General features: G+C 43.8%; 1 protein-coding gene across 1 annotated transcript; it reads left to right on the top strand.

Annotated features, from left to right (window-relative positions):
* Nucleotides 1-3,101: 3,101 nt before the first annotated feature.
* Nucleotides 3,102-21,545, top strand: LOC120044047 (protein phosphatase 1 regulatory subunit 27-like). The gene is made up of 4 exons (XM_038988637.1): nucleotides 3,102-3,250; nucleotides 20,398-20,606; nucleotides 20,984-21,134; nucleotides 21,425-21,545. The coding sequence occupies exons 1-4, from the start codon at nucleotides 3,102-3,104 to the stop codon at nucleotides 21,543-21,545; spliced, it is 630 nt and encodes a 209-aa protein (XP_038844565.1).
* The last annotated feature ends 3,482 nt before the right edge of the window (nucleotides 21,546-25,027 follow it).

The raw sequence follows: 25,027 nt of genomic DNA, 5'->3' as shown, positions 1-25,027 counted from the left end.
TGTGATTCAAATCTCAGACAGTAATTTAAGTCATGTAAACAAGCAACAAGGTATGTCATACTGTATAACACTACATACGAACAATAGAGCGGGTTTACACAAACAAGCCCAGCTCCCATTGTCCTACATTTGTAATTTCCACATCTTTATCCTAACATTGATAATATAACTCCTGCAATGTTAAACAGGTGGCTACTATCTGTTCCCCTATGTTCACTGAACAAAAATATAAAACGCAACAATTTCAAAGATTTTTCTGAGGTACAGTTCATATAAGGAAATCAGTCAATTTAAATAAATGAATTAGGCCCTAATCTATGGATTTCACATGACTGTGAATACAGATATGCATCTATTGGCCATAGAATCCTTAACAAAAAAGGTAGGGGTGTGGATCAAAAACCAGTCAGTATCTGGTGTGACCACCACTTACCTTATGCAGCGTGACATCTCCTTCGCATAGAGTTGATCAGGCTGTTGATTGTGACCTGTGGAATGTTGTTCCACTCCTTTTCAATGGCTGTGTGAAGTTGCTGGATATTGGCGGGAACTGGAACACGCCGTCTTACACGTCAATCCAGTGCATCCTAAACAGGCTCAATGGGTGACATGTCTGGTAAGTATGCAGGCCATGGAAGAACTGGGACATTTTCAGCTTCCAGGAATTGTGTGCAGGTGTTTGCGACATGGGGCCGTGCATTATCATGCTGAAACATGAGGTGATGACGGCAGATGAATGGCACGACAATGGGCCTCAGAATCTCTTCACGGTCTCTCTGTGCATTCAAATTGCCATTGTTAAAATGCAATTGTGTTCATAGTTCGTAGCTTATGCCTGTCCATACCATAACCCCAGCATACTCTGTTCACAACATTGACAACAGCAAACCGCTCGCCCACACGACACCATCAGCCATCTGTCCGGACAGTTGAAACCGGAATTCATCCGTGAAGAGCAAACTTCTCCTACGTGCCAGTGGCCATCGAAGGTGAGCATTTTCCCACTGAAGTCGGTTACGACGCCAAACTGCAGTCAGATCAAGACCTTGGTGAGGACAACGAGCATGCAGATGAGCTTTGTGCAGAAATTATTTGGTTGTGCAAACCCACAGTTTTATTAGCTGTCCAGGTGGCTGGTCTCAGACGATCCCGCAGGTGAAGAAGCTGCATGTGGAAGTTCTGTGCTGGCGTGGTTACACATGGTGAGGCCGGTTGGATGTACTGCAAATTCTCTAAAATGACGTTGGAGGGGGCTTATTGTAATGAAATGAACATTCAATTCTCTGGTAACAGTTCTGGTGGATATTCCTGAAGTCAGCACGCCAATTGCACGCTCCCTCAAAACTTGAGACATCTGTGGCATTGTGTTATGTGACAAAACTGCACATTTTAGAGTGGCCTTTTATTGTCCCCAGCACAAGGCGCACCTGTTTAATGATCGTGCTGTTTGATTCAAGATGACATATGGAATTGTTTTAAGATGGTAATACCATGGATCATTTAGGTATTTGATTTTAAATTCTGCTCTTTTTTTTATCCGCTTCCTGATATACCACACCTGTCATGTGGATGGATTATCTTGGCAAAGGAGAAATGCTCACTAACAGGGATGTAAACAAATTTGTTCACAGAATTTGAGAGAAATAAGCTTTTTGTGAGTATGGAACATTTCTGAGCTCTTTTATTTCAGCTCATGAAACATGTTGTGTTTATATTTTTGTTCAGTATAACTACAGAGGGTAAAGCTTTGATTTAGATCATTCGCATGTTCAGATATTGAGTATATCATACTTGTGTAGTACTTTTTTTGTAGCACAGTTATTTACGTAGTAAAATGGTAATTACTTAAGCAACCTTTTTTTAACTAGGCAAGTCACTTAAGAACAAATTCTTATTTACAATGACGGCCTACCCTGGACAACGCTGGGCCAATTATGCACCACTCTATGGGACTTCCAATCACAGCCAGATGTGTTGCATGCAGCCTGGATTTGAACCAGGGACCACTTTTGCTAGAGATGCAGTGCCTTAAACCGCTGCGCCACTCGGGAGTCTTGTGGGGTAGACAACCACCGGCATAACATGTCATTGGAATCCTATTAACACCCACTGTGTACGTTGCCCGTACGTTGACAATGGGCCGTGCGGTGCATTCTGGGTAAACTCTGACAAGGAGAACTCTCCTTCAAGGAGTCAATTGGGCGCTAGCACAAAAACCCAACACGAGCAAGAATTACATGAACAAGAACCTCAACATTACAAATCTTTTCCAGGATTTAAGATAATTAACTTGTTCTCTGTAATATCGTATAGCTTTAGGCGGGTTTCTCGACTCCTACCCTGACTTTTATAAGGGATTTCTGCCTGCCTGTCTAGTCTAGACTCTAGTAGCCATGTGTATGTTGTCTAGTATATCATGGGCAGGATAGACTCTAACAATGGGAATTCCAAACCACCCATTGTATAAACAATAATAACCAATCAATGATCAATTCTTATACGATTTGTATCTAAAGCAGTCAATACTATGAAATTGTATTTAGAGTAATGAATATAACTAATTGAATAACTAACTATTTGGCCTAATAATATCTGTCTCTTCATAATATCATGCATTATTTGATCCCTAATGGCAACTAATTCTAAACTGGTGGTAGGAACTTTAAGTTCTCAAATCAACTCTTCATATGACCTTTCATAGGTTGGTCTCTGTCCACTGGTAAACGGTAGATCAGCAGAGCTGAGGAGGAGGTTTCGTAAGCATGGATGGCTGCAGGGCAGAGATTGACTGTGTGTGGTTGTCATCTTTAATAGGACTAATAAGTCCTGTCAGCTTGGCTATAGATAGGTGTGTATATTTTACATAACCTCTATGTTTCCTTGAAAAGCTCTCTTGGCAGGTGCATGACTGAAGACAGCGCAGCCCCAACCTGCTGGCCTGCAATAGGTCAAACTCCAGCTGGAAATTCTATTTGTGTTACTTAATTAGGTCACGCAGCTTGCTTCCCCCTTTTTTTTTACCATCCAATCTTTTGCCCGCTGGCTACTCAGTTGAATTCATTCCTGTCATGCAACCTCCACAGCTACTAACGAGGAACGGTATGCCAGAGATATGCCCCAACGGTGTGACAATAAGAGGTCACAGGGGCAAGAGCTCCTGCAGGCTGATCCTCCATGGTGGGAGCAGTGTTGATAAGGGCACACACTACATGGATATTGTGTCAGAGATTAAGGAGGGATTAGTCTTGAGGTAAGTTTCAATAAGTCCATTACTTGTCACGGTTATTATGGACCTGTGTGTCCACCATGACACGGGATCTTATATTTTGCATTTATGTCAGTGTCCTCTCCTTAATGGAAATTTCATAGGTAGGAATGATGACTGGTAAATGGTCTTGTCTGCACTTTGCTATAGAGGATGCCATCTGAAGATTGTCCAGAATGACATTGTTCTTTGATGTGGAGGGTACAAGTTTGTAAAGGTTAGTTACTGCATGTTACTTGTTTTAATCACTATCTGTCCTCCTATCCATTGGCTGCTGAATGCCAACCATTTCCAGGGCAAAACTCAGTCACATGCCCCCATTGTGTAATCAAACATCAACATATTAAATGCCCACACAGCTGGCTTTTCACCCCACCCTCATTTTCCATGGATGCAGGCCCGGCTCGGGTAACCCTATCCCCAGACAAGCAGGCTTGCACCCTTGCTCTCTCCCCTTCGTGTGAAGTCCGGACACTCCTGCTCTGGCTGTGGACTGGACAGCTGCTGGCCCTGTTTACTGCTGCGGCCCTTCATGGGTTAGCATTCTTCATACCTGGTCACTGTCAGCAGCTACAGCCCCTCACTGTGGCCCGTGTCTCCAACGGGAGCACACAAAGCACTATTCTAAACATACTAAACACATAAAACTAGTGATCCCTTTGGAACAGCTTTGGCTCTGTAAAGCGGGAAGCCTTTTAACATTGGTTTGCTTTCGGTCATAAGAACCGGTAGCGGTGTTAATGGGGTGATTTGTACGGTCAGTAAGTTCCCAGGTTCAAATGTTCTGATCCATTATACAGTGCCTTGCAAAAGTATTCATCCCCCTTGACGTTTTTCCTATTTTGTTGCATTACAACCTGTAATTTAAATAGATTTTTATTTGGGTTTCATGTAATGGACATACACAAAATAGTCCAAGTTGGTGAAGTGAAATGAAAAAAATTACTTGTTTCAAAAAATTCTCAAAAAATAAACTGAAATGTGGTGCGTGCACATGTATTCCCCCCCTTTACTACGAAACCCCTAAATAATATCTTGTGCAACCAATTGCCTTCAGAAGTCACATAATTAGTTAAATAAAGTCCACCTGTGTGCAATCTAAGTGTCACATGATCTGAGTATATATACACCTGTTCTGAAAGGCCCCAGCGTCTGCAACACCACAAAGCAAGGGGCACCACCAAGCAAGCGGCACCATGAAGACCAAGGAGCTCTCCAAACAGGTCAGGGACAAAGTTGTGGAGAAGTACAGATCAGGGTTGGGTTATAAAAAAATATCAGAAACTTTGAACATCCCATGGAGCACCGTTAAATCCATTATTAAAAAATTTAAAGAATATGGCACCCCAACAAACCTGCCAAGAGAGGGCCGTCCACCAAAATTCATGGACCAGGCAAGGAGGGCATTAATCATAGAGGCAACAAAGATACCAAAGATAATCCTGAAAGAGCTGCAAAGCTCCACAGCAGAGATTGGAGTATCTGTCCATAGAACCACTTTAAGCCGTACACTCCACAGAGCTGGGCTTTATGGAAGAGTGGCCAGAAAAAAGCTATTGCTTAAAGAAAAAAATAAGCAAACACATTTGGTGTTTGCCAAAAGGCATGTGGGAGACTCCCCAAACATATGGAAGAAGGTACTCTGGTCAGATGAGACTAAAATTTAGCTTTTTGGCCATCAAGGAAAACGCTGTGTCTGGCGCAAACCCAACAACTCTCATCACCCGGAGAACACCATCCCCACAGTGAAGAATGGTGGTGGAAGCATCATGCTGTTGTCACGTTCCTGACCTTATTTCCTTTGTTTAGTCTTTATTTAGTTGGTCAGGACGTGAACTGGGTGGGTCTATTCTATGTTCTGTGTTTCTATGTTTAGGTTTGTCATTTGGCCTGATATGGTTCTCAATCAGAGGCAGGTGTTTTTCATTGTCTCTGATTGGGAACCATATTTAGGTAGCCTGTTTTCACTATTGGTTGGTGGGTGATTGTTTCCTGTGTCAGTGTTTGTGCCACACAGGACTGTTTTGGTTAGATTTACTTTTGTTATTTTGTATTGTGTCTTGTTCAGTTTTATTATATTAAAACCATGGACACTTACTACGCTGCGTCTTGGTCCGATCCCTGCTACACCTCCTCTTCAGACGAAGAGGAGTAAATCTGCCGTTACAGCTGTGGGGATGTATTTCATCGGCAGGGACTGGGAAACTGGTCAGAATTGAAGGAATGATGGATGGTGCTAAATACAGGGGAATTCTTGAGGGAAACCTGTTTGTCTTCCAGAGATTTGAGACTGGGATGGAGGTTCACCTTCCAGCAGGACAATGACTCTAAGCATACTGCTAAAGCAACACTCGAGTGGTTTAAGGGGAAACATTTAAATGTCTTGGAATGGCCTAGTCAAAGCCTGAACCTCAATCCAATTGAGAATCTGTGGTATGACTTGAAGATTGCTGTACACGAGCGGAACCCATCCAACTTGAAGGAGCTGGGGCAGTTTTGCCTTGAAGAATGGGCAAAAATCCTAGTGTTTAGATGTGCCAAGCTTATAGAGACATACCCCAAGAGACTTGCAGCTGTAGTTGCTGCAAAAGGTGTCTCTACAAAGTATTGACTTTGGGGGGGGGGGGGGGGTTGAATAGTTATGCACGCTTAAGTTTTCAGTTTTTTTTTTACTTATTTCTTCTTTGTCTCACAAGTAAAAATATTTAGCATCTTCAAAGTGGTAGGCATTTGTGTAAATCAAATGATACAACCCCCCCCCCCAAAATCTATTTTAATTTCAGGTTGTAAGGCAACAAAATAAGAAAAATGCCAAGTGGGGTGAATACTTTTGCAAGCCACTGTATCCCTTAGCTTGGAAAGGGCCTCAATACCTTTACCTCAGAACAAATAACACACTCTCACTCTCTAATATCTGCTCTATGGTAATAAAGGAAAGGTATGGCTAGTCAAGTGTTTGACCAACTTCACATTTTACACACTCAAAATAATGAGCCTCAGTGAAAGTGTTCACTAACAAACATTGGTCTTTCTAAACGTTTATTACCTACATATAACCATTATATTATTAAGGAATGCAATCTCCTTTCCACCTTCTAGTGGATTTACACATCAAATCAAATTATATTTGTCACATACACATGGTTAGCAGATGTTAATGCGAGTGTAGCGAAATGCATGTGCTTCTAGTTCTGACCATGCAGTAATATCTAACAAGTAATCTAACAATTTCACAACAACTACCTTATACACACAAGTGTAAAGGAATGAATAAGAATATGTACATAAAAATATATATGGATGAGCGATGGCCAAACGGCATATGCAATATGCAGTAGATGGTATAGAGTATAGTATATACATATGAGATGAGTAGTGTAGGGTATGTAAACATTATATAAAGTGGCATAGTTTAAAGTGACTAGTGATACATTTATTACATCCAATTTGTAATTATTAAAGTGGCTAGAGATTGAGTCAGTATGTTGGCAGCAGCCACTCAATGTTAGTGATGGCTGTTTAACAGTCTGATCACCTTGAGTTAAAAGCTGTTTTTCAGTCTCTCGGTTCCAGCTTTGATGCACCTGTACTGACCTCGCCTTCTGGATGATAGCGGGGTGAACAGGCCGTGGCTCGGGTGGTTGTTGTCCTTGATGATCTTTTTGGCCTTCCTGTGACATCGGGTGGTGTAGGTGTCCTGGAGGAGAGGTAGTTTACCCCCGGTGATGCGTTGTGCAGACCTCACTACCCTCTGGAGAGCCTTACGGTTGTGGGCGGAGCAGTTGCGGTACCAGGCGGTGATACAGCCCGACAGGATGCTCTCAATTGTGCATCTGTAAAAGTTTGTGAGTGGTTTTGGTGACAAGCCAAATTGCTTCAGCCTCCTGAGGCGCGGCTGCACCTTCTTCACCATGCTGTCTGTGTGGGTGGACCTTTTCAGTTTGTCCGTGATGTGTACGCCGAGGAACTTAAAACTTTCCACCTTCTCCACTACTGTCCCGACGATGTGGATAGGGGGGTGCACCCTCTGCTGTTTCCTGAAGTCCATGATCATCTTCTTTGTTTTGTTGATGTTGAGTGTGAGGTTATTTTCCTGACACCACACTCCGAGGGCCCTCACCTCCTCCCTGTAGGCCGTCTCGTCGTTGTTGGTAATCAAGCCTACCACTGTAGTGTTGTCTGCATACTTGATGATTGAGTTGGAGGTGTGCATGGCCACGCAGTCATGGGTGAACAGGGAGTACAGGAGAGGGCTGAGAATGCACCCTTGTGGGGCCCCAGTGTTGAGGATCAGCGGGGTGGAGATGTTGTTTCCTACCCTCACCACCTGGGGGCGGCCCGTCAGGAAGTCCAGGACCCAGTTGCACAGGGCGGGGTCGAGACCCAGGGTCTCGAGCTTAATGATGAGGTTGGAGGGTACTATGATGTTAAATGCTGAGCTGTAGTCGATGAACAGCGTTCTTACATAGGTATTCCTCTTGTCCAGGTGGGTTAGGGCAGTGTGCAGTGTGATTGCGTCGTCTGTGGACATATTGGGGCGGTAAGCAAATTAGAGGGGGGCTAGGGTGTCAGGTAGGGTGGAGGTAGGGTAGGGTGGAGGTGATATGATCCTTGACTAGTCTCTCAAAGCACTTCATGATGACGGCGGTGAGTGCTACGGGGCGATAGTCATTTCTTGGGAACAGGAACAATGGTGGCCCTCTTGAAGCATGTGGGAACAGCAGACTGGGATAAGGATTGATTGAATATGTCCGTAAACACACCAGCCAACTGGTCTGCGCATGCTCTAAGGACGCGGCTAGGGATGTCGTCTGGGCCGGCAGCCTTGCGAGTGTTAACACGTTTAAATGTTTTACTCACGTTGGCTGCAGTGAAGGAGAGCCTGCAGGTTTTGGTAGCGGGTCGTGTCGTTGGCACTGTATTGACCTCAAAGCGAGCAAAGAAGTTGTTTAGTTTGTCTGGGAGCAGGACATCGTGGTCCGCGACGGGGCTGGTTTTCTTTTTGTTGTCCGTGATTGACTGTAGACCCTGCTACATACCTCTCGTGTCTGAGCCGTTGAATTGTGACTCTACTTTATCTCTATACTGCCGCTTAGCTTGTTTGATTGCCTTGCGGAGGGAATAGCTACACTGTTTGTATTCGGTCATGTTACCGGTCGCCTTGCCCTGATTAAAAGCAGTGGTTCACGCTTTCAGTTTTGCACGAATGCTGCCATCAATCCACGGTTTCTGGTTGGGGAAGGCTTTAATAGTTGCTGTGGGTACAATATCACCGATGCACTTGCTAATAAACTCGCATAGTGTTGTTTTCCAACACTATGCGGAACATATCCCAGTCCACGTGATTGAAGCAATTTTGAAGCGTGGAATCAGATTGGTCGGACCAGCATTGAACAGACCTGAGCATGGGCCTTTCCTGTTTTAGTTTCTGTCTATAGGCTGGGAGCAACAAAATGGAGTCGTGGTCAGAAACATCTGCATTAATCTATGTGATCATAATTAGCATGAACTATATATCCCTGTATCCCTGTATTAAGCATAGGCTCATGTCTAATAGCCTGCTCTAAACCATTGTTCAGACCATGGTATAGGCATACACTTCAGAGTACCAGTGAACCTCCTTGAAAGTCAAGGTGATATATTTCAGCCCTGAATTGTGACCACAAATAGTCACAATTCTAACTCTCTTTCTTTCAGCTTAAATTACCCCAAGGAATACTCTCCAACAATCTTTGGAGCCTTGACTTTTAAATTGATTGGTGCATTTACACAGAAAGGGTGTTATTTAAAACTGAGCCCCAACTAAATATAGCCTTGAAATGCCCATGGTGCCCTCCTTGTGTGATGGGTGCAGCAGCAGGCCTGCTGTTTGTGTTCTTGAAGACGTGTGTCTTAGTTTCTCTGGGTCTGAGCACATCATATGATAAGCCTACCTATAATAGTTTTCAGGCAAAATGTCCACAATCGAAGTGCAGCCAAGCCAAAGTACACAATTCATTTTTCTATGTGCTGTTAAACATCCCGTAACTTTCCTGTCTCTTTTATGTCAACTTAAAATAAGCAAAGGCAACACTGAAAGTCAAACAAATAAATGTATCATTGATACTTTTCCGGGCAACACTATTTTGGTCTTCTCTCTGTAAGAAAATATTGACCAATTCCCATGGAAACTATGTCCTTGTGCCTTGAGGGCTCAGCAACTCTAGAGTCCAGAGGCATGGGAACTATGATGGCCATGCCATACATCTCGGGCCAGGTGGTGGACGCCGGACGCTCCCATTTGCAGAGCAAATAGCCCGATTTAGTTTGGGGTGGTCTGCCGTCCGTGCTAGGAGCAAGGCTCAGATTAGAGGCTCTGAAAGCTGTCAGATCATCCCTTTGTGGATGCCTGCCACAGCATGTTCAAAGACACGCATAGAGGGCAGAGCTGATAAGCAGTCAATGGAAATGTGCCACATTATGTGATGCACAGCAAACTTTGTAGCCTCCATGTTTTGCAATAGTTGATGCCTACAATGAAGGCACAGAAATGTGGGTGTAACTGTCGGTCACCACTTCCATGGGCTGTGAAAAGGGTCACATATCCAGGGTACCTTTGGCCTTGATTATTACAATCCTGTAAACTCTTCAAACCAGAAAAGAGGATGGCCGTGTCTGAATATGTGTACTTGCATTCCAAATACTAAGCTGATTGAGTATTTGAAAATAGAACGTTTGAGAGTATGTGATATTCCGATAATTAAGTATGCTTTAAAATGCCAGCATCTCATACTGATTTCAGCTTTTTATCAACACTGAACAAAAATGTAAAACGCAACATGTAACAATTTCAAAGATATTACTGAGTTACAGTTCATATAAGTAAATCAGTCAATTGAAATAAATTCATTAGGCCCTAATTTATGACTCGGAATACTGATATGCATCTGTTGGTCCACAGATACCTTAAAAAAAAGTAGGTATGTGGATCACAAAACCAGTCATTATCTGGTGTGACCACCATTTGCCTCATGCAGCACGACACGTCTCCTTCGCACAGAGTTGATCAGGCTGTTGATTGTGGCCTGTGGAATGATCCCACTCCCTTTCAATGGCTGGATATTGGCGGGAATTGGAACACGCCGTCTTACATGTCAATCCAGAGCATCCCAAATATGCTCAATGGGTGACATATCTGGTGAGTATGCAGGCCATGGAAGAACTGGGACATTTTCAGCTTCCAGGAATTGTGTGCAGATCTTTGCGACATGGGGCCGTGCATTATCATGCTGAAACATGAGGTGATGGCGGCGGATGAATGGCACGACAATGGGCCTCAGAATCTCTTCACGGTCTCTCTGTGCATTCAAATTGCCATTGTTAAAATGCAATTGTGTTCATAGTTCGTAGCTTATGCCTGTCCATACCATAACCCCAGCATACTCTGTTCACAACATTGACATCAGCAAACCGCTCGCCCACACGACACCATCAGCCATCTGTCCGGACAGTTGAAACCGGAATTCATCCGTGAAGAGCAAACTTCTCCTACGTGCCAGTGGCCATCGAAGGTGAGCATTTTCCCACTGAAGTCGGTTACGACGCCAAACTGCAGTCAGATCAAGACCTTGGTGAGGACAACGAGCATGCAGATGAGCTTTGTGCAGAAATTATTTGGTTGTGCAAACCCACAGTTTTATTAGCTGTCCAGGTGGCTGGTCTCAGACGATCCCGCAGGTGAAGAAGCCGGATGTGGAGGTCCTGGGCTGGCGTGGTTACACGTGGTCTGCGGTTGGAGGCATGCAATTTGCACGCTCCCTCAAAACTTGAGACATCTGTGGCATTGTGTTATGGAACAAAACTGCACGTTTTAGAGTGGCCTTTTATAGTCCACAGCACAAGGTGCACCTGTGTAATGATCATGCTGTTTAATTTAAGATGACATATGGAATTGTTTTAAGATGGTCATACCATGGATCATTTAGGTATTTGGTTTTGAGTTTTAGGACCCCTTTAGGTATCAAAAAGAAATATAAACAAATTATTTGGCCTTTACTACCACCCACAGAAACACATTGAGTAACACATTCATAAATGACAAAAAAGACAATCAAAAATAACTCATAAGGAATAAGGTTTAGAAGTGTCTGTCCTATATCTAGGAGATATAAGAAAGCTCAGGAAATATGTATATACAGTACCAGTCAAAGGTTTTGACACACCTACTCATTGAAGGGTTTTTCTTTATTTGTTCTATTTTCTACATTGTAGAATAATAGTGAAGACATCACAACTATGAAATAACACATTTAGAATCATGTAGTAACCAATTTATTTTTTTAACAAATCAAAATATATTTTAGATTTCAGATTCTTCAAAGTAGCCACCCTTTGTCTTGATGACAGCTTTACACACTATTGAAATTCTCTCAACCAGCTTCATGAGGTAGTCATTTGGAATTGTATTTCAATTAACAGGTGTGCCTTGTTAAAAGTTAATTTGTGGAATTTCTTTCCTTCTTAATGCATTTGAGCCAATCAGTTGTGTTGTGAGAAGGTAAGTGTGGTATACAGAAGATAGCCCTATTTGGTAAAAGACCAAGTCCATATTATGGCAAGAACAGCTCAAATAAGCAAAGAGAAACAACAGTCCATCATTACTTTATGACATGAAGGTCAGTCAATGCGGAAAATGTCAAAACTTTGAAAGTTTCTTCAAGTTCAATAGCAAAAAAAATCAGGAGCTATGATGAAACTGGCTCTCATGAGGATCGCCACAGGAAAGGAAGACCCAGAGTTACCTCTGCTGCAGAGGATAAGTTCATTAGAGTTAACTGCACCTCCGATTGCAGGCCAAATAAATGCTTCACAGAGTTCAAGTAACAGACACATCTCAACATCAACTTTTCAGAGCAGACTGCGTGAATCCGGCCTTCATGGTCGAATTGCTGCACAGAAACCACTATTAAAGGACACCAATAATAAGAAGAGACTTGCTTGGGCCAAGAAACATGCCAATGGACATTAGACTGGTGGAAATCTGTCCTTTGGTCTGATGAGTCCAAATTTGAGATTTTTGGTTACAACCGCCTTGTATTTGTGAGACGCAGAGTCGGTTAACGGATGATCTCTGCATGTGTAGTTCCCACCGTGAAGCATGGATGAGGAGGTGTGATGGTGTGGGGGTGCTTTGCTGGTGACACTGTCTGTGAGGCAGAGTTAACCATCATGGCTACAACAGCATTCTGCAGTGATACGCCATCCCATCTGGTTTGCACTTAGTGGGACTATCATTTACTTTTCAACAGGACAATGACCCAACACACCTCCAGGCTGTGTAAAGGCTATTTGACCAAGAAGGCCAGTAATGGAGTGCTGCATCAGATGACCTGGCCTCCACAATCACCCGACCTTAACCCAATTGAGATGGTTTGGGATGAGTTGTACCGCAGAGTGAAGGAAAAGCAGCCAACAAGTGCTCAGCATATGTGGGAACTCCTTCAAGACGGTTGGAAAAGCATTCCAGGTGAAGCTGGTTGAGAGAACGCCAAGAGTGTGCAAAGCTGTCATCAAGGCAAAGGGTGGCTACTTTGAAGAATCTAAAATCTAAAATATATTTTGATTTGTTTAACACTTTTTTGCTAAATACATGACACCATATCTGTTATTTCATAGATTTGATGTCTTCGCTATTGTTCTACAATGTAGAAGATATTTTTAAAAATAAGAAAAACCCTTGAATGAGTAGGTGTGTCCAAACTTTTGACTGGTACTGTATATTTTTTCCCCACATATTTAACCCCATTTTTTGAGTAGGCACAAAACTACCTCCATACTTCCATTAATGTTTTAAACCGGTACCGGTTACCTTCAGACGAGTCCCGTGACACTTTGTAGCCCAAACGGATCAGACGCTAAACTCTGAAGTTGGCACATCGACGGTACCGACTTGAAACAAGTCCCCTGACACTTGTGGGTGTCGTAGAACAAAACTGAGACCACCATAGTGTTCGTGAGAGGCTCGTGAGATATTTCCATAGAGTGGTCATACTAGTTTGTAGTATCCGTTCGGATGCTACAGATGTTTTCGTGAGAAGACCACCACCTTGTGCGACATCGGCGGATGCGGTAGATTGAGACGCATCCAATGCAAAACTGATATCTCTAGCTTAAACTGACTGATTTTTAAATGGGGATTTTGTTTAAATGTTACTTAGATTGATGCACCGATGCGTCAACTGACTCTGGGGGGATATATTCAGGGCCCTAAGTGTGTGGCTCAACCAGTTGTTGGGGGAAAATCGAGAAGTCATGAACACGCTTTCTCATCACTTTTTCTAACATGCAAATTTCCCTGCTATAAATGACCTCATGTCTGCTGTCGATTCAGTCTCACACTTCTGCCACTGTTACTGGTGATTGCAGCTGGCATGGTGGAGGCTCCCTGTGCAAGGACTGAGGATTACTGGCTCCGGATTTAGATGTAGGCTTCCTATTCTGGCCTAGCCACACGTGCCGTAACTGGATCCAGCCGGCCCGGGCATGTGTCTCCCACTGGGCCTGGAGGATCCAGGCTGAGATCCAGTCCCACAGTGTTCACTGTCCAGTAATCCAGGTGTGTCAGTCTGCTCCCTGTCTCTGCCCCCCTGATGAGAGCATAGTGCTGCCACCAATGGGGCTCACTTTGACCGGGGCAGGCCAGGCTGTTCTGAGAAGAGGCTCAACACGCCATGCACAGGAGGCACGCGGTACCTGGCACCTCATCATCAGTACAAGAATGTTGTCTGCCAACTTGGCAATAGGTATGCATTTTGCAGACAGCCCCATGCCCTAGTCCTGCTAATCTGTTAGGAGATCAATCAAAGCTCAGAATATGCACTGTGTACAAAACATTAGAACACCTTTTTTCCCTCAGAACAGCCTCAATTTGTTGGGGAATGGACTCTACATGGTGTCGAAAGCGTTCCACAGGGAAGATGGCCCATGTTAACTCCAATGCTTCCCACAGTTGTGTCAAGTTGGCTGGATGTCCTTTGGGTGGTGGACCATTCTTGACACACAGGAAACTGTTGCGCGTGAAAAACCCAGCAGCGTTGAAGTTCTTGACACACTCAAACTGGTGTGCTTGGCACCTACTACCATACCCGTTCAAAGGCACTTAAATCTTTTGTCTGGCCCATTCACCATTTGAATGGCATGCATACACAATGTCTCAATTGTCTCAAGGTTTAAAAATCCTTATTTAACCGGTCTACTCCCTTTCATCTACACTGATTGAAGAGGATCAATAAGGGATCATAGCTTTCACCTAGACTCACCTGGTAAGTGAGCAGGTGTTCCTAACGTTTTGTTCTGTTCTGTATGCTCATATCTAAGGATGATCCTGAAAATAATGTGTATGTCAATCATACAATGGAGTGCAGCAGGGGACTCCAGTGTTGATCCAGGAATAGCCAATATGCTATGAATTCTTGTGAAGTCTTTGCTGACATTGGTTGTTTCACTGTTCTGGTTTCTATGGTTTTATCTCACCTTGAACATATTTAGAGAGTGAGTCACCAACTGTCCAGCCACCAGCTTGATGAAAGTCAACATCAAAGTGTTTTGGAATCCATAGCTGTCCGGTCAACATGATAAGCCTATTTGACAGGTTGTTAACATCACGATGCCTCTGTCTGTCCTCGGCTGTGTCCTAAACCTTTGGTCTGTTATTGAAGGTCTGTCGTTATAAGGATCCTAATACTTTGCAGTGGGTACAGATACCTGACTGGTTCAACCGCTTATTTATAGAAGGAAAATGTGCATTGCCAGGTAATTTATAACATAGATCTTAAACTATACAGTGCATTTGGAAAGTATTCAGACCGCTTGACTTTTTCCACATTGTGTTACGTTACAGCCTTACTCTAAAATTGATTAAATTGTTTTTTTTCCCTCCGACCAGAAATTTGGAACTACTAAGAATCTTCCTAGAGCCGGCCTCTTCCTAGAGATGGGGAGAAGGACCTTGATCAGGGAGGTGACCAAGAACCCGATGGTCACCCTGACAGAGCTCCAGAGTTCCTCTATGGAGATTGGAGAACCTTCCAGAAGTACAACCATCTCTGAAGCCACTCCTCAGTAAAAGGCACATAAGCCTGCATGACTACTTGGAGTTTGCCAAAAGGCACCTAAAGACTCTCAGACCATGACAAACAAGATTCTCTGGTCTTATGAAACCAAGTTTGAACTCTTTGGCCTGAATATCAAGCATCACTTCTGGAGGAAACCTGGCACCATCCCTACGGTGAAGCACGGTGGTGGTAGCATCATGCTGTGGGGATGTTTTTTCAGTAGCAGGAACTGGGAGATTAGTAAGGATCGTTGGAGGAATGAACGGAGCAAAGTATAGAGAGATCCTTGATGAAAACTTGCTCCAGAGCGCTCAGGACCTCAGACTTGGGTGAAGGTTCACCTTCCAACAGGACAACGACCCTAAGCACACAGCCAAGACAACTCAGGAGTGGCTTCGGGACAAGTCTCTGAATGTCCTTGAGTGGCCCAGCCAGAGCCCGGACATGAACCCGATCAAACATCTCTGGAGAGGCCTAAAAAGAGTTGTGCAGCGACGCTCCCCATCCAACCTGACAGAGCTTGAGAGGATCAGCAGAGATGAATGGGAGAAACTCCCCAAATAGTGGTGTGCGAAGCCTGTAGCGTCATACCCAAGAAGACTTGAGGCTGTAATAGCTGCCAAAAGTGCTTCAACAAAGTACTGAGCAAAGGGTCTAAATACTTATGTAAATATCGTATTTCATTTTTTTATACATTTTTTGGGCAAAAAAAATTAGTTGTCAATTTAGGGTATTGTGTGTAGATTGATAAGGGACATTTTTTTTAATCCATTATAAAATAAGGCAGTAACGTAACAAAATGTGGAAAAAGTCAAGGGGTCTGAATACTTTCCGAATGCACTGTATACATAAAGGCTTTGCCAAAGTCATGACACAGCTGCAATTGGAAAACATGGACTGTTCTCTCTTTTCTCATGGACTGTTCTCTCTGCTTCCGTCCGGCAGGCGGTACCGGAGCATCGAGTCTCGGACCAAAAGGTTTAGAGACAGGTTCTTTCCCCAAGCCATAAGACTTTTCAATAGACAGCTACCACTGTACTACCTGCACGAACTCTATGCTCATCCACAGGTATTTATTATGGATCCCCATTAGCTGCTGTTATCGTGTGTGTGTGTGTGTGTGTGTGTGTGTGTGTGTGTGTGCGTGCGCCTATGTTTGTGTCTACCCACTAAGGCACACACGCCTACAGGCACACGCTAAGGCACACACTGACACTCTTCTCACACACGCATACACACACACACATGCACCCACACGCATACACACACACATGCACCCACACTCACAACTCACACCACACACTTACACTCATCACCATTCACAGACCCACTCACCACATACACTACTGCTATAGTGATTATTGTGATTACTAACTTGAAACACTACAGCGATTCACACACCAGGAAGGTTTTAACATGGAACTGCTTGGTGGTAATTGACAGTATGCAATACTGTATGTGCCCTATAAGGCATGCGGGAGGTGGGCCTGTATCTATGTATAGCACACTGAATGGAGGGTGATTCAACCCCTACAGATACGTGAGCACTCCTTTTGGCATGTATCCAAGGGTGATGCAAGAGGACAACAAACAAACAACTCCCACCAAATGAGGCCCTTCTCAGTCTTGGGTGGGTAGGGGCTTTGGGAAGGGGTAGCACCATGGTTCATGGAACTCCACCACCCTCTCACCACACTTCTTTATGAGAGACTGGTGAACTCGATAATCAGTGCATAAAGCTTCTTCCCCGAGCTGCGGTTATAAATTACTCTCACCTCAATTTGTCTAGACATGAGCTCTAAGACTTTCCCACCAGCTCCTCGGTGCAGAATGGCCAGCTGTGCTGGGTGGAGACAGTGTAGTGCTAAAAAAGGTTTATGTTCAGGGCCGGGGTCAGTTCTAATCCGAAGGTAAAGTCACCCATACAGTTCCAATCCCAACGTGGATAATCATAATGAGTTTAAAGGGCCCCTCCAGTTAGGTAATGGATGGAGTTAATGGATGTATGTAACTTCATTTCTTTGTAACTGAATGCACAAGCCTATTATACCCCTAATGACAATCAACTGTTCTAGAAGAAGGATGGTTTTGCATCAAGCTTATATCTCCTCCCTCATTGTAATACAATTTGCCATGATGTGATATAATATAAGCCTTGACATTTTGACGGTAAGTGAGAAAGTGGATCCTTATAGTGGAATTGTACCTAATGACAGATGCAGGACACACATAACAGGATGTACATTACAGTAGAATGTACTGCTTCTCAAGCCAGGACTGATAGTAAGATGAAGCCTATGTTGTGGATTCTAGTCAACCATAAAGGTTGCCCCTTAGGGCACAGTAAAGTCTAGCCTGCGAGACCTTGGTAAGAGAAAACCAGTGGGATGGTAGCCATGCTATTTTCGTTGGCTAGCATGGAGCAGCTCCTGTGAAATGTCCAAGTCCAAAGCCGTTGAAATCCAGCTTGAACCAGCTCTGCCACTCTTAGAAGTTCCTGCCTGTCTGCTGAGAACAGCTGGCACTGGCACAATGTCCCGGCTGTCACGGTTCACATGCACAACTTCCAACTCACAAAATCATATGACATGAAAATGGAGTAACCACAGTACCAACTTTACTACATTTCAAAACATTGCTTTGGAATTTGAGCTAATCAGATTTCCCAATATGATTGAAGGTTACACAGATTGAAAGATCACTGCACTGTAAAGGGCCTTCTTTTTTAAACCAAAACCATCTGATCTTTTAATGCCATCTAGAGAAATGGGTTACATTTCGCATCATAGATTTATGTCCCTATGACACAACTGTTGGCCAAGACTGCGCTCCTGCACTGAACTCCCTGAATGGTTGGATACAATTGGCCCAGTGGTTCCTGAACGTCCTGTATGGCAAGATACTATTGGTCCAATGGGTCCAGGCAAGTGAGTGTAGATCAGATGTCAACCATGTGATGGGGTTACTGTTTGCTCTAATACCAGAGATGCTACGGTCAAAATATTGATCCTTCCAAAGTTTCAAGACCTGTCACAATAAGAATAGATACAGTAGTTGTTCAAGCAACCAAAAAGTATGTTATCCTTTCATGGCAAATAAAATAACTTTTGAAGACCTTGTTTGTCTGCTATTTTCTTAATGTCAAATAACGTGTCCTAAATTCTCGTACATTACCTCTGTTGAAATAGTTCAAGTTGTCACGATCGTCAAAGGGACTGAGAGAGGACCAAAGCGCAGCGCGTGGAAAGTACATCTTCTTTTATTTAAAAGAAGGAAAAAACAAAACAAACCAACAAAACAGACGACCGTGAAGCTATACAACCATAAGTGCTGAACACAAAACACTTCGACATAGACAATTCCCCACCAAAAGCTAAAGCCTATGGTTGCCTTAAATATGGCTCCCAATCAGAGACAACAATAACCAGCTGTCTCTAATTGAGACCCAATTCAGGCAACCATAAACTTTCCTAGACACCTACACTGAACACTAAACCATCTCCTCTACTAAACCCCCTAAACCATACAACACCCTAGACCAGGGGTGTCAAACTCATTCCACGGAGGGCCGAGTGTCTGCAGGTTTTTGGTTTTTCCTTTCAATAAAGCCCTAGACAACCAGGTGTGGGGAGTTCCTAACTAATTAGTGATGTTAATTCATCAATCAAGTACAAGGGAGGAGCGAAAACCCGCAGACACTCGGCCCTCCGTGGAATGAGTTTGACACCTGTGCCCTAGACAATACAAAAAACACACAAACTTCCCCATGTCACACCCTGACCTAACTAAAATAATAATGAAAACAAAGATAACTAAGGCCAGGGTGTGACACAAGTATTCAGGTTTTTGTTGTTTTGAGGCGAGAGTTCTTGAACCCTTCCAAAGTAACAAAAACAAAATGTCAAACTAATTCTGAAAATCACATGACTAGACATGTGACTCGACATGTGACTCTCACACTGTTGACCACCATGACCATGTGTCAGTGCTGTCGCTTGTGAAATTCCAAAAAAGGCTGCCTGACCTGTACCCAGGGGCCATAAAAACACGTCTACACTGAACTGTAAACATTTCATTTCCTTCAACTGTTAATGACAGTTTGTTCCTCTCCTCTCCTCTGATGTTGATCATGGACATTTTGATGTGATGTGGTATTAGACATGTTGGGCAAGCTCCATAAAGACCCCAATGTGTTTGTGCTATGGGTGGAGGCAGTGTCAGGGGTCACGTGACCACATAGTGGGAGGAGCCTGGCCTGGCAGAGACCACTCCGTTCCAAGCTAAAGTCACTCGATATGAGGGATGACGGGCCCCAAAATAGCCCTCCAGAGTGTATATAGGGACCCTCTCCCACCTGCTCCATCAGACCACCAGCCTGTACAAAGCCAGAGGAAACTGTAGTGACATACAAAAGGACTGGAGAAACAAGACAGGAGGCACGAGGGAGAAATCCAGAGAACCAGAAGGAAATAAATAAATAAAAAGAGGAAGTTTGGTCAGTGAGAATTGACTTTGGGAAAGTTTTGGTACTCTGCAGAGAGAGTAGCCGTGCTACTCTGGTTGGAAACTCAAGGATCAGAAGGAAGTGAGAAAAGTCAAGAACGATAAGCGTGAAAAGGACAAAGGAAATTGTTTCCCCTGACTGGATTGCAAAGTATTCTTGGATTTCTCCCACCACTCCTCCTGGGCTGAGCGCATAGGGGGAGGAAGAACCGTGTTGACCGCAGGGATGAAGTATAGCTACCAGCTACCAGTGTCATCGTACACCACGCGATATAGTCAGTACACACCAATGACATACACACCAACACACTACACCCCCACCAATTACACACCTACGCATTACACCCCCAGCAATTACACACCTACGCACTACACCCCCACCAAATACACACCTACGCACTACACCCCCACCAAATACACACCCACTTCATATACCCCAACAAAGTACAGCTCAACTCACTACACCCCCACAAGCTACTCCACATCACTTTACACACCTACACACAAAACCAGTTCCAGTTACACCCCTTCGTACAGCAAAGGAACACGCTACAGTGCTGCTACATGTCGCACAGCACACATACCTGCACAGCAGACTCCTGCACCTCTACCACTCAAGCCAGTCCGGGCTGTACACTTCTCCAATGATATTATCTTCCAGGACCTTGTCCGACATGGTGAGATGGAGCAGATTGGACGCTTTATGAGAGCGAAGAAAGTACGTCTGCATACCCTCTTCCCATCTGGTGAGTGAATCTACAAATACATAAAGACAGAGGAAAAGTGTTGAGAGATTGACAGGAGTTACCACAGCAGGCAATGGCACCTACAACTGTCTGCATGGAAATATAGTCACTAACTACAAAAGCTTATTTTTCGGAGTGATATTGTGTTGACAAATATAAAACTACTGAGAAGTTAAAGGGTCTCAAATATTTATTTATATTCTAAACCAGTAAAAGAATAAAGGCTCAAAATAATTGTTTGACAAATGCATAGTGAAGTTCAAAAAAGTTCTGAAGTTAAAAGCAGGGGTTGAAATGACAGAAAAGCAGTGTAAGGGTATGTACAGTGCAGCTGAGCCCTCTTCTGACTGTGCCCATGTATGGTGTTCTGTGTACAGGTATGGCAGCACTCCATGAGGCCGTACTCACAGGGAACCTGGATTGCGTGAAGCTGCTGGTGAGATATGGAGCTGATGTCCACCAGAGAGATGAGGACGGCTGGACGCCGCTGCACATGGCCTGCAGTGATGGCTTCCCCGAAATCGCCAGGTTGGTGTACAAATGAAACACAAACTCATAAAAGGCCCACAGATATATTTGCCTACAGTACGGAGACCACAAAACATAACATTCAATTGATCTATCATGCAACATTGCTGCCTCTTTGAGAAATAACTCTTCTGACAAAAGGCAGGAAGTGATTTGCTAACCATACTGACCTCGGTGACCTGATTGAACCAGACATGCAGCATTTCATAGCCAGTGTGAATATAGACAATGAAGATGCCTTGTGTGAATGTGACTTGTGTTGAACAACACTGTATTTTGTCCCTCCTTAGCTACCTGCTCTCTCTTGGTGCCAGTGCATTTGCAGAGAACGAGAATGGGGAGAAGCCAGCGGACCTCATTGACCCAGACTGTAAGGAGCTGGTCAATCTATTTGAGGCAGGCTGTGTGTAACTCACTGGCCACCTATTGAACAGGACCTGAAGGAGCTTGATGTGGACAGATGGACAGTGTACCCTGGTCCTGAGACTAGCTTCTTGGAATGGAAAAGCCCAGCCAGAGAGAAGGAGAAAGACTGTGACAAGGGACCAGGCCACTTTTCCTGCTACAGAGCACTTGTAGCCTATTCTTTGCTAAATGCATAATTGTGACTCACAATGCTTTTTGGAGAGGTTTTGTGTATCAAGTTGGACAATGCTTTGTAAAGGTTATTATTTTTTGTAACTTTTTCATTCTTTGCTTAAAAGAAGTTGGCTAATTTTTGTTTGGTGCTTTTGCACAAAAACATGCAAACCAGTCTTGTCACTTTAGTTGTCACAAACAGCATCTCAGGCTGTTCATAGCACCAGCCGCTTTCAGTTTCCCAGATCATGTAGCACCACATACCAAAAAATACAGTGTGACACACCACAGTAAACAGTTGTTATTTAATCTGTGTAATGAATCAATAGGGTATGTCTTCATTCTGATTACCCAATGAGATCATCCAGCCCAATTCTGTGATCAATCTTATAAAAATCTGACTGTCCATTGCTTGGATTTTCCACAAAACTACGCAACATTGAGGATAGTTCCTGCATATGGGCAGAGACTGTATTTGGCATTGTTCTCTGCATTTAGCCTGTATGTTTATGGCTTGAGAAAAGTTGTGTGTATCCTCTCTGCTGAGCAGAGAGAGGGCGTCAATAACAATTCACATCAAAAATTACATTTCATTTGGTAGGCCAGAGATCATTGGAAAATAGCTACTATGCCATACATGCACTGGTGCTGCTGTTTTGGCATTTTTCCTATTATCCTTGGCAGTTGTTATTTTCTGAAATAGTTAACAGTGTTGCTGAAAGTGTAAGTGGTATTCTGCCAATTTCAACTAATCTAATGAATTTCACCAAAGAAAGTCTTATTTTTTACAAAATATTTTCCTAAATAAAGGTGCTTTTTATAAATATTGATGAAATTAATTGGTGGGGACGCAACTCTTTTCTATATCACTGATTGACCCTTGATGGAAAAATCTAAATAGCCTATTATAGGTTATGATAAGGATCCCCTAGAGGAAAAGGGTAACGAGCTGCTAATTCACATCATAATTTCATATCAACCTGAGGTTTATGTTTAGGCTTAGTGTGGCGTTCACATGCTGTCAGAGATCTCTGAAGTGTGGAGTTCTGACTTGGAAGTTTCACTTGAACGACCCTCAAGTCGTACAGTGAATCCCAAACCAGGCCCTCGCCCCTACCAACTAACTCATTTGTAGGGCCCTCAATTTTACGTGTTACTGATAAAATTCCGAGTGTGACTTCAAAAGTGGCGAGGGGACCAAATAAACCCATCGACTTCGGGACACACTCGTGACTTGAATGATGCAATTACACTGGTACATAATTATACAAGCATACAATTTTAATGACAAAATTCCATCATGTTTCTTCCAATGAGAAAACATTTATTTTGTTTAGGGTCAAAGTAGTCGGATGGGGTGGTGGGTTTTTGGGTATAGTGTATAGGTGCAGGTTTAGATGGTGGTGCAATTTAAGATTTTCCCATTCCCTTTTCCCTTTTTTGTTTGTGACCAAAATGTGCAATCTGCACTCCAACCTGTGAAAAGCAGCAATACACAACACAGCGTCTACTCTGCTGGAAGACCACATGAAGAAGAAGAAGAAGTTTTGGACACGGTAACACACCTTTGTCGGAGGACTGGGCGAGCAAGAGGATAGATGGCGAGAAGAAGCGAGGCAGAAAGAAGGGTGCGAGGTGAAAACCTGAACTGACGGTGAAATACAAGCTGAGTACTTTCTCCTTTGGGTCAAGTACAGGAGAGAAAAATGCATGTTACGCACCTGAAGATCCTGAGCAGTCGACGGATAATGAACTTGAAATTGATCCTGACAAAAGTGAGGAGAAAGAATCTGCGTTGTCAGGTGAAGTGAAGACTTCCAAGCCTCACCCCAATGATCAGGAAAATGCATGAGATGACTCTGGCCCAGTGGGAGTACGATTCATGGAGAAAGTGGATCCATGCCTTTTGGCCGATCCGTTTGTGGTATCAGGCTGGGTGAAAGAGTGGGGTTCTGTCAATTCGGTCAAAGTATCCAGAGATGGACTTGTGTTGATTTTTGTGTGTGTCTGCTGCTCAGAGGGAAAGGTCGTTGCGCATTTCTAGTCTTGGGACGAAAGCAATGTCCTGCTTTGATCTCCGGAGCAGACAGGAGTGATAACTGGGGTGGGGTTGAGTGGATCAACTGAAGTTGGGGGTCCCCGGTGTTTGTGACATACGTTGTTTAGTGCGGCGCAGACTAGAGTGTTTTCTGGATAAAGTCATGCTAGGGTATATACATTTTCATACAGAGCTTTTGTTCCGAACCCACTATGGCGTTTCAGGTGCCAAGTTTATGGTCATGTTGCAGCAGTATGTAGGAGGGAGATTCCTAAATGTGAGAAGTGTACATGTGGGAGTGGGCTGGGGAAGTCTTCCAATTGTGGGGGTGGCTTTGTTGCTGGGGATCAGAAATGTCCTGTGTAAGTGAGACAGATTGAAGTTTCCAGGGTGAGAGCAGTGCAGAAAGTGTCATATGCTGAGACAGTAAGGAAAGTAGAGGTTGATGGGCAAAGTGTGAGGGAGCCTGAGAGGATCCCTGTGAGTATTTCTATTTACTACCACAAACCGATGCTGGCACTAAGAACGTACTCAACGAGCTATATAGGACCATAAGCCAACAAGAAATGGCTCATCCAGAGGCAGCGCTCCTACTGGCCGTGATTTTAATGCAGGAAAACTAAAATCTGTTTTACTTCATTTCTACCAGCATGTCACCTGTGCAACTAGAGGGCAACATTTTTTACATCACCTGACTGGAATATGTTATTGGATTCATGGCATTGCGGTGTTTTACCACATCAGTAAATGGCTTCATTAATAAGTGCATCGACGACCTCGTCTCCACAGTAACCGTACGTACATAACCCAACCAGAAGCCATGAATTACAGGCAACATATGCACTGAGCTAAAGGCTAGAGCTGCCACTTTCAAGGAGTGGGACAATAACCAGGATGTCCTCCGACGAACCATCAAACAGGCAAAGCATCAATAAAAGACTAAGATCGAATTCTACTACACCGGCTCTGACGCTAGTCGTATGTGGCAGGGCTTGCGTACGTACTGTACATATCCCAACTAGAAGCCATGGATTACAGACAACATCCGCACTGAGCTAAAGGCCAGAGCTGGCGCTTTCAAGGAATGGTACACTAACCCGTACGCTCTCCGACAAACCATCAAACAGGCAGAGCGTCAATAAAGGTGTAACGTCCTGACCAGAGTTCTTATGTGTTTTGCTTGTTTAGTGTTGGTCAGGACGTGAGCTGGGTGGGAATTCTATGTTGTGTGTCTAGTTCGTCTGTTTCTATGTTCAGCCTGATATGGTTCTCAATC

Source organism: Salvelinus namaycush, chromosome 3 (assembly GCF_016432855.1).
Source record: "Salvelinus namaycush isolate Seneca chromosome 3, SaNama_1.0, whole genome shotgun sequence".
Taxonomy (NCBI): domain Eukaryota; kingdom Metazoa; phylum Chordata; class Actinopteri; order Salmoniformes; family Salmonidae; genus Salvelinus; species Salvelinus namaycush.
The sequence above is the reverse complement of the archived record's forward strand: the minus strand, read 5'-3'. Positions and strand labels throughout refer to the sequence as shown.

What these genes read in the sequence shown, in the direction of transcription:
- LOC120044047 (XM_038988637.1), top strand. Translation starts at nt 3,102, where the DNA reads ATGCCAGAGATATGCCCCAACGGTGTGACAATAAGAGGTCACAGGGGC. An exon ending in GCATACCCTCTTCCCATCTG is followed by an intron (nt 20,607 to 20,983) that starts GTGAGTGAATCT and finishes TTCTGTGTACAG; the next exon opens with GTATGGCAGCACTCCATGAG. An exon ending in GGCTTCCCCGAAATCGCCAG is followed by an intron (nt 21,135 to 21,424) that starts GTTGGTGTACAA and finishes GTCCCTCCTTAG; the next exon opens with CTACCTGCTCTCTCTTGGTG.